At 48.4% G+C, this 10,551-nt stretch overlaps 1 protein-coding gene across 1 annotated transcript; it reads right to left on the bottom strand.

The window, feature by feature from the left end:
- Window positions 1–1,546: 1,546 nt before the first annotated feature.
- LOC118619910 (40S ribosomal protein S4, X isoform-like) lies at window positions 1,547–10,419 on the bottom strand. Its single transcript, XM_036246755.1, has 2 exons — window positions 10,342–10,419; window positions 1,547–2,911 (listed from the first exon to the last, which is right to left on the bottom strand). Exon 2 carries the CDS (start codon window positions 2,872–2,874, stop codon window positions 2,083–2,085), a length of 792 nt encoding a protein of 263 aa, XP_036102648.1. The 5' UTR covers window positions 2,875–2,911; window positions 10,342–10,419; the 3' UTR covers window positions 1,547–2,082.
- Between the last annotated feature and the right edge of the window lie 132 nt (window positions 10,420–10,551).

The raw sequence follows: 10,551 nt of genomic DNA, 5'->3' as shown, positions 1-10,551 counted from the left end.
GAACAAGGGCGAAGGAGGGGGCATGCAGGAGGCAGCAGGTCGATGTTTCTAACTCTAAAAAAAAAAATCAATAAGAACTTAAGTTATAAACATTTACGTTTGTAAGATCTGCATCTGTAAGGGTGCTTCCCTCCCAGAACAGACTTGCCTTCACCCTCACTGAAGCCCAGGGCTTAACTCTCCATAACCTTCCCCTTGTTTTCTGTGCTCTTCCGGGTCACCTCATCAACACCCTTCAGCTGAGGGCGGTACTTAAGGGGGTGGCTTCCACTATTTTGATAAATTACTATGTTCTTGGGTCTCGCCCGTGTACAGGTGTACATATTAGTGACTTGATTTTCTCCTACTAATCAGTGTTGTGTTCATCTCATTATCAATCCAGCCAGGAGAACAGGGGCGAAGGATTTTTTCTCCCCAACAATGCATGAGAACCTAGTAACAGTGCCCGACATGTAGTTGGCGTTCAGTATGTGACTGCACGGGCTTGTAGTTAGGAAGAGCGCACGGAAGACAGGTAGGTGGGTAGCTGGGCAGCATGGTTGGTAGGCACGACCTACCACACAGGAGAGCAGAAACCTGCCGGGAGCAGGAAGGGAAAAGACGAGTCCAAACAGATCTGTGGTCAAAAGATGTGTCAGAACAATTCCCTCAGCCAAACAGCCCCTGGTGCCTTTGTACCTGATCCCTGGCTTTGCAGGGGCTACTGGCGATTTAGAGGTACAGCTGGGGAGAATAAACCTGGCAGCCGGACAGGATCCAGTGAGATGCCAGAACCAAGCACAATGCCTGGGCCTCAACGTCCAGGTTGGGGGGTGACCACTGCAGGTGCACTTAAAAAAGGACACGCACAGCCCTGGCTGGGTAGCTCAGTTGGTTAGAGTGCCGTACCCAAACGCCAAGGGTGTGTGTTCCATCTCTGGTCAGGGTACATACAAGAAGTAACCAATAAATGCATAAATAAGTGGAACAACAAATCAATGTTTCTTTCTTAAAAAAAAAAAAAAAAAAGATGCACTCCCAGCCCCAGGTGCTTCCCAATGCCGCTGCCATCTTTGTGGTGCCCACTTTGGGTGGGTGCCCAAGTACCTTTAGAAACAGTTTATGCTGAGCATAAGCTACTCAGCAATTCCCAGAATTCTTGTGCTCATCAATTATTTATCCCTTATAAATGCTACCATCAAAACTGAAGTTAGGTATTTCAGCTCAACAGGGGGTTTGGGGAGACTACCAGGAACAAAATAATCTGAGTCTAAAGTGGGGGGGAAGGAACTTCCTAACAGTTACACTTTAAACAAGGCAAAGAATATTCCTTTGCCCCTAGTAGTTAAAAATAAATTCATAAATTATGAACTTATATTTTATATGGACTATTTTAGTCTTTGAACATGAGTTAGTGAAATTTTAAAAAATAAAACCAGTAAACATTGTGACATTTGTCACTTTACCTCTCACTTTAGTTTGAACATAAAAGGTGCTGAAAGGCACTGAACTGCCAGTTCAAACAGCATCTTTTTATCCAGGAACTTCTCATCCTTGTACACACATTTTTAATAGGCTTTATTTTAAAGAAATCTTACATTTACAGAAAAATTAAGGTAGTACATAGTGCTCGTTACATTTAATAAACCAGTATCAATCCATTATCATGAACTAGAATCTATACCTGCATTTCAATTACAATTATATAAGCAATCAAAACAAAACTTATTTTACTAGAAACCTACAAACTCAAATAGACAGAGAGAGCACGTGAGAGCACCTGCCGATGCGGCCAGGAGACAGAACGTAAGAAATGCGACTCAAGGAATCAACGAAGAAACGAGCAGGAGCTTTCAGGGCCGCCACAGGCTGAAAAGCACGATGAGCTAACCGGGTGTGCACAGAGGAAGAGGCTAGGGAGAGACTGACTCAGGGTAGGGGCTGTCACACTCATTCTGCTGTTAAGCCCAGAGGAGGAGGGAACGAATGTAGGTTGTGGATGAACACTAACACCTTAGTGGGCACGCCAATCCCCGGCCCCCCGCCCCGCGCTGTGTTAACCTGAACGAAGCATAAAGATCCCTCTAACCGCGGCACGCCGGCTCACTTCACCAGCTGTTTGGCCGCCAGTCTCTTGTCTCTCTCTTCGGCAATGGTGAGGCGGATGCCCTTGCCACGGGGCAGGGAGATCCACGGCTTGTTGCCTTTGCCGATAACAAAAATGTTGGAGAGCCGGGTGGCAAAGCTGTTGCCATTACCATCTTTCACATGAACCACGTCAAACGAGCCAGGGTGTTTCTCCCTGTTGGTGATCACGCCGATTCTTCCCAGGTTGGCACCCCCGGTCACCATGCACAGGTTACCGGTGTCGAACTTGATGAAATCGGTGATCTTGCCGGTCTCCAGATCAATCTGGATGGTGTCGTTCACCTTGATGAGGGGATCGGGGTAGCGGATGGTGCGCGCATCGTGGGTCACCAGATGAGGGATTCCCTTTGTGCCCACAAAGATCTTCCTCACTTTGCACAGCTTGTACTTGGCCTCCTCGGGTGTAATACGATGAACGGCAAAGCGACCCTTGGTGTCATAGATCAGACGGAAATTCTCTCCGGTCTTGTCAATGCTGATGACATCCATAAACCCAGCAGGGTAGGTGACATCGGTTCGGACCTTGCCATCGATCTTGATGAAGCGCTGCATGCAGATCTTCTTGACTTCGTCGCCTGTGAGGGCGTACTTCAGTCTGTTCCTCAGGAAGATGATGAGAGGGAGACACTCTCTCAGCTTGTGGGGACCGGTGGATGGCCGGGGGGCAAACACACCGGTCAGTTTATCCAGCATCCAGTGCTTTGGAGCCGCTACACGCTTCAGATGCTTCTTGGGACCACGGGCCATGGCTTAGGTGGGCACGGATAGAGGACCGTCTTCTTGCCTGAAAGTAAGAAAATCACGAGGGAGTCAAATACGTGACGACGAAAGGAGACTAGACTTCGGGGGGTGAGCACACAACAGAACAAACAGATGATGGATTATAAAATTTTACACCTAAAATTTAGATAATGTTATTAACCCATGTTACTCCAATAAATTTAATTTTTTTGAAGAGTAAAGAATCACAGCCCTGGCCAGTTTGGCTCAGCGGTTGGAGTGTTGGCCTGCGGACCAGAGAGACCCGGGTTCAGTTCCTGCTAGGGACACGTACCCAAAAAAAAAAAAAAAAAAAAAAATCACAGAATCTGGAGTTGTAAAAAGGCCTTAGATCTTTGTATCTTCTGGAAGCAACTTAATGTGTTAGGAAGACCACAGTTTTATAGTCAAGTATGCCTGGGTTCTCACTAGCTAGAGGACTCCACAATCGCTAACCCTCTCTGGGCACCAGGGGCAGAATAAACACCTGGCAGGCAAGGGTTGACCATCATATGCCCGGAACAATAAGAACAGTGCCTGGAACGTAGCTTTCTTTTTTTTTTTTATCCTCACCAGAGGACATTTTTCCATTTTTTTGTTGAGATAAGAGTGGGGAGGGAGACACAGAGAGAGAGAAACATCGACATGAAAGGGACACATTGAGTGGTCGCCACCCGCACGACCTAACCAGGGCCGGGGACAAACTGCAACCGAGGTAAATGCCCTTAGCGGGTCTCTCTTGACCGCAGGCCAACACTACCGCTGAGCCAAACCGGCCAGGGCATAGCTGACTTTCAATAAGCAGAAGCTATGATCTACTCCAAATTCACTTCAGAGAAAAAAATGGAGGCTACTATCTCATGGAAGTTACAGGCATACCCAGAATCATATGGGCAGATCAGAACTGATTTAAATGGATTTCATGAGTATATACCTAACAGTAGAATTGGAGGCATGACTTTAGGATTAATTCCTAGAAGCAGGACTGGTGTATCAAAAAGTTAATGTCTAGTTTTGTTAAGAGATTGCCAAATTCCCCTCCAAAATGACTGAACATGTTTGCATTTCTTTTTTTTCCCTTTATTGATTTTGGACAGAGAAGAAGAGAGGAGAGAGAGATAAAAACATCAATGAGAGAGAACATTGATTGGCCCCCTCCTGCATGCCCCCCACCGGGAATCAAACCAGCGACCTCTTGGTGCATGAGTTGATGCTCAACGACTGAACCACACTGGCCAGGCCATGTCTGCCTTTCTACCAGCAATTTATGAGAGTGCCTCATGCCCTGGCCAGTTTGGCTCAGCAGTAGAGCGTCAGCCCACGGACCAATGAGTCCCGGGTTCCATTCCAGTCAGGGGCACGTACCTCGGTTGTGGTCCGGCCCCGGCCGTGGTCGGGGTCGTGTGGGAAGCAACTAGTTGATGTGTCCCTCTCACACTGACGTTTCACCATGTCTCTGGAACATTAAAACTAATTTCAAAAGCACGTTGCGAAGATGGCCCACACAACCCACACAAACAGGTGCCTGATGAACTAGACTAGTGCCACCGACACACGAGCTCCACGAGGAGCAAAGAGCCATTTAGCACAGAGCAGCTGTTCAACTGTAAAGCCTTCTTTCTGAAATAATTTCCTTATATGTGAGGAAAGATTTCCTCTGTACTGAAGGGCATGGAACGGAAGAGGTGACCTGGATATGCGGCTGTGTACGTGTGCTCACTGTGGAGGGTACAATGAGGTAGAAGTTGCCTCCCCAGGATCTACCCCACTTCACCTAACGACAGTCAAACCTCCATATAAATGACTAATGTGGGCAAGGGAGTGTCCGCTAAAACCGAAAGTCCATTACATAATAAAGTTTTCTGAATGCTGATGTTCAAAAATTGATAAATTAGCTAGTTTCCCTGTTTTTACTTATGTAGACACATTTGTGTAATTAAAATTATGTATAAAAAGTTTAATTTCACAGAAAAGTTTTCAATATTACCATAATTTTACATTTACACTGAACAGGTCCAGTGAATGCGTGCATCCAGCAGTCACTGGGAGCAAACAAACGCACCGGCTGGATCGTAGCTGAGTGCACGCGGGAACATCAGTCAGCATGAGTTAAAACTGCTGCAGAAAGTCACGCCAGGAAACAACCAATTACTACCGCTCCAGGCTGTGACCATGTGTTAATCATACGCAGAACATTGTGTATGAGCAGTGACGCTTGGATTTAAATATGTAGACTACAGTTGTAGATATGTAATAGTTATTTATGTTGGAGAAATGACTACAGTGTTTTTTCCAACATATTGCCTATTTGCTAAAATTTGTTAAAAATAACAAAACAGCCCTGGCTGGTATGGCTCAGCAGTTGGAGCGTCAGCCTGCAGACTACGAACCACGGACCAAAGACCAGAGTCCTGGGTTAGCTTGCCGCTAGGGGCACGTACCAAAACAAACAACAACAAAAAAACACAACCCGTTAATTTAATTATAAGCAAATCTTTGTTAAAAGCATTGTAGCCCTGGCCAGTTTGGCTCAGCGGTTAGAGCGTCGGCCTGCGGTCCGGAGAGACCCGGGTTCGGTTCCCGCTAAGGGCACGTACCTCGGTTGCAGTTTGTCCCCGGCCCTGGTTGGTCGTGCAGGTGGCAGCCACTCGATGTGTCCCTTCACGTCGATGTTTCTCTCTCTCTCTCCCTTCCTCTCTCTCCCTCCCACTAAATAAATTAAAAAAAAAAAAAAAAAAAGCATTTTAAAATTATCAGGGTGTTCATTTTCACATACGACATGGACTGGAAATTTCATCTATTAAATCCAAAGTCCATTAAATTGAGGTCGGCAGAACCGAGGGCTTACTGTAACCTCGTTCTGTTCGTCATTGTCATTTACTGTCATCCACCCCTCTCCACGGAGCCTACAAGCTTTTAAGAACCTACCTCCACCCCAATGGTCCGACATGTGGCTCAGGCCTCGGCTAACCAGCCCAGTTACTTCGATTGTTCAGTGTTTCAGGTACGGACACAGTCCCATGAGGACCAAGGTAGAGACTAAGAATCTGACCAGAGAAAAAGGAAACTGGGTACTTGTATAACTGAGCCTCTCGATCAAAGTGAACTCGAAGCCTGTCTTACCTCTGGACTTCCAGCTGCCTGACCAATAAATTCCATTTGTTATTTAAGTCGGTAAGAGCTGAGTGTTCTGTGACTTGCAACCAAACATATTCTAGTTTATACAACGAGCAAGTTAGTACTACCTACAAGACATATGTCATAAACCCATGCTATTCCCTAGGCTTTTAAAGTAGATAGGTGACTTGGCCAGTTTGGCTCAGCGGTTGAGCGTCGGCCTGCGGACCAGAGTCCCGGGTTCAGTTCCCACTAGGGGCACGTACCACCAAAACAATAAATCAATAAAGTAGATAGGTGAAAAAAATATATTTTTGCATGAATCTTTTTCATTCCAGAAAACAGTTTGTTCTGATAATAATGGTCAATGCTATTAGTTTAAATTCCTACTGTTTAGAACCCCTAGAATGGGGATTATTGTTACCAGGTTTAAATTTCTAGTTCCTCAAATCTTAAGAGTTAGATACAAACTGTTATCAAGAAAGTTTAACAAGGCCTAAAAAATTTTCCGGTCAGCATGAAAGCCACCTTCATCTATTTTGGCTCCACTCTGCCACCATTTTAAAATAAAGTCTTCCTGCCTGTCTCAATTATAGTCACATCCATGCTTCTGAGCTTCCACTCTGTTCACTCAAAATGTTTCATTTACCCTGTTACAGACTGTTCAGTGCAAGATACCAAGAGCTGTAAAAACCCTGCAAGCTGACAAGTTAGCCTGACTCGTAGCAGCAGCAGCACCCACAAAGTCAGCACTTCCTCGCCCTGGTTCTGGGAGTCCCAGTACCCACAGGGCAATGGGAAATTGTGGGAGACTTTTGCATGGCATCCATTTTGTTGCAGTCTGCTCTGCTGTCTCTGGCCCCAGGGCAGGGTCTTTCTGAATACACTGTCTGCATTCCTCTAGATAATTGTTTACTCCATTCTTTGCTTATCATTTGTTCCACCGGGGTATTTACTGGAATTTGCCTCAGGTGGGATACTCATTAACTGTTTCACCTGTTTTTCCCCTATATATTATGTGAACTCCCCCCCCCCCCCCCCGAATAAACGAGACTTGATCAGAACCCTGTCTTGTCTCCATTTCTCATGGCTCTTGTCCTTCCTCATCCTCACTCCCCCTCTAGAGTCCTCGTTGCTCGACCTGCGGGTCGGGTCAGGAAATGGTAAGGAACACTTGCAGGGGGAGTGGGTTGCATTACTGGAGAGGAAACTTGAGCTTAGGGAATCCAAATCAGAACCCAAATCTTTCATACTGGGCAGTAGGCATGACTTTGCTTTGTTCACTATATAAACAACTTTGACTCCTTGTAGAACTGGAGGGGGAAAAAAAAAAAAGACTTCCCCTTTCTGACAAGAAATCCAGGACCCCAGTTTGAAAAGGACTTGACTCAAGCCATCACCATCATCAGTACCACCAGAATTAGATGAACATTTATGGACTTGCTTGGGGAGCGAATAATATAATCTAGCACATTTTGAATACTTCTTTTTACAGACTCAGAACCCTGCTTCTAGGTGAAGAGGGGGTGGGAGAAGGACGAGGGGATGAATGCTGTGGAGGGGCTGGGCCACCTCACCTCCCGCGACAACCCACTGACCTGCACATGGTGACCTGCTGTCAGTCCCGTCTTCTCTGCTCTTTCCCCCGCTTTCCAAGGGCCTTTCCTTCCTAACCACTTCTTCTCCTCAAAAGGATTTGCAATAAAAGTGGTTTTTTCCATCTCATATTCTCATGTTTTCGCACGTAGTCTTAGCACCCTTTATTGCCAGCCACCTTGGTAACTACCTGACAGGCTCTTCCTTTTTCTTAAACCCTCACCTGAGGATATGTTTCCATTTATCTTCAGATAGAGCAGGAGGGAGGGAAGAACGAAGAGAGAAAGGAATGTGAGAGTCACATCGATTGGTTGCCACCAGCACGACCCCACCAGGGCCCGGGACAAACTGCAACTGAGGTACGTGTCCTTGGCCGGAATCGAACCTGGGACTCTGGTCTGCAGGCCGATGCACTAGCCACTGAACCAAACTAGCCAGGGCCAGTCTCACCTCTTACTCTGTCCCCTAATTACTGCCATCATGGTGAACAGGAGTCACATATTGAGTATTTATTGTATCTTGGCACTATGTTAACTGATGACCTGAAAATACAGGGGGGTATGAAAGGGATCCATATTCTGTGCTGGGTGTTGTGCTGGCTGTTTTAAGTACATTATTTCATTTAGTCATCACAGCACTTTGTTAACGAAGGTCCAGGGTCATGATAAGTGACAGAACCAGGTTGGAGATTTTAGGTGTATCTGACATAAACATCCATGGTAAGATCAGAAAATTCATCTTGGAATTCAAGACTGTAACTGAGGAAGAAAAACTCTGTGCAATGGAAACAAAAAACAGTGCTAATCCATGCTGAGTATTAAATGTGAGCGCAGACAATGAGTGCTGAGGAAAAGTCCCCTACCTACAGCTATTACTGGCGTACTCTGCGGCAGTGTAGTGCTTCAGTTCTAGGAAACCCGCTGCTCCAGGTACCACTACGGACCAAGGACTGTTTTCTAAGGAAAGTTTTAAGGCCCACAGATGGATAACATTTGGGTAGGTTACTTGACTTTAACGTAAGTCTCGGATTTCTACTACCTTGCTTTTTAATTCAGAGGGGGGAAAAAAAAAACATTTGACTAGAACCTCTGCAGTCCTTCTGAGCTCCCTATTCCAAAACTTATCTGCACCTGCACCCATGCTCCACCCTGCAGGGAGTGGACCAGACGCCCTCCCCCTTCCTCTTCAAGTCCCAATTCCTCCAAGCACCTCCTCCGGTCCTACCTGGTCCTACCTTTGACAAGGAAGTCTCTCCAGCTCTAGCCTATCAGCATCTAAAGGTGCCCCAGGCTTTGCCTTTTTACAAGGCTTCCTGGAGCATCAAAGGGTCTTGGGCTGATTCCCGGTCAAGGACACCTCCCTGGGCTGCAGGTGTGATCCCTGGCCCTGGTCTGGGGCAGCGTGGGAGGCAACCAACTGATGTGTGTGTCTCTCTCTCTCTCCCTCCCACTCTATCTGAAGATAAAAAGAAAAATATCCTCAGGTGAGGATTAAAAAATAAAGAATCAATGGGAAAATAGTCTCAGGTGAGGATTAACCAAAAAAAACGAAGAAATACTGTTCCTTCATCCGGTATAGAGGTGGGCAAAAGTCGGTTTACAGTTGTTCGTATGCAAAAAGACATGCTGGTGATTATTGCAATAGCTTCACTATAAACAAAGAACGACTCAAGAGTACACCGTGTTACTTCTGCCACCCCCTGAGCCGCTACAATGTGGGCAACGAAGTAGAGTGGGCCCAGTCTGCGGCTCCGTTTCCTCCTCCACCCGAGGGGGTGGCGGGACCTGCCCGGGAAAGGGGGGGCTGGGTGGGTCATTATCCACGAAGCGCGCAGGCCCGGCCCGGTCGATACCGAGCCCCCGACGAGCTGACCAGCACCGCTCCCACCATCGTCACCCTCTTTACTCCCCTTTACTTCCTGGGGGTCCTCACCCGCGACTTTCCCCACCGACTGTTCGTTGTTAGACGCAGTGGAAGGGCGGGAAGGGCAGAGACGTCCGCGTGAGAGCGACACCCGGTGGGCTGCCTCCCGCGCGACGCCGACCAGGGCCCGGACCGAACCTGCGGCCCAGGCACGTGGCCGGGACCGGAATGGAGCCCGCAGGACACCACGTTACAACCGCTGGAAAGTGGGTTTAAAAACCACCACCACCACCAGCCCCGGCCCGGTTGGCGTCGGCGCGCGGTCCCGGGAGACCCGGTTCCGCTGGGGGCGCGGGCTCCGGTGGCGGTCTGTCCCCGGGCCTGGCGGGGTCGCGCGGGAGGCGGTCACTCCACGTGTCCCTTTCCCTCGAGGCTTCTCTCTCCCCCTCCCCCTCTACCCGAACAAAAAAGTGGGAAAATGTCCTCGGGTGAGGGTTTTTAAAAAAAACAATAATAAGAAACATAAAAAGGAAACAGTAGGTTGTAAAACCCATTCGGCGGCTCCGGTTCTGGCCGAAGCCCCGGAACCGGCGCAAGACACTGCGGGTCCACGCATCCGCCCAACCTGCGCGGGGGGACGCTCGGTAACCAACGGCAACGGGACCCTTCTCCCCCAGCGACCCGGACACGGCAGGCTCGGCCCCGCTCTCGAGCCCTCCCGTCCGGGGCCCTTCTCCCTCCCTCCTCGGAATTCACCACGAGCCACAGGACGGCCCGCCAGAGGCCTTCAACCCAGCGGACCCCCCCAAAAAGCCTGCTTGCTCAGCAAATGTTGCGTTAACAGTAAAAGCAAAAATAAGGACGTGCTGCGGGTTTTACCTAATTAAAACGAAATGAAGCGGAGGAGGAGCAAGTCGTCGCCCGCCGCGCTCGTGTCTCGGCCTCCGACGCGATGGTGGCTGACGCCCTCTGACCCCACGCCCTCCTGCGCATGCCCGCCTCCTGCGCATGCCCGCCTCCTGCGCATGCCCACTCCAGCGCATACCGGCCTCCTGCGCATGCCCACTCCAGCGCATACCCGCCTCTTGC

Source organism: Molossus molossus, unplaced genomic scaffold (assembly GCF_014108415.1).
Source record: "Molossus molossus isolate mMolMol1 unplaced genomic scaffold, mMolMol1.p scaffold_m16_p_7, whole genome shotgun sequence".
Taxonomy (NCBI): Eukaryota; Metazoa; Chordata; class Mammalia; order Chiroptera; family Molossidae; genus Molossus; species Molossus molossus.
Note: the sequence above shows the minus strand (reverse complement) of the source record. Positions and strands in the feature narration are given on the sequence as shown.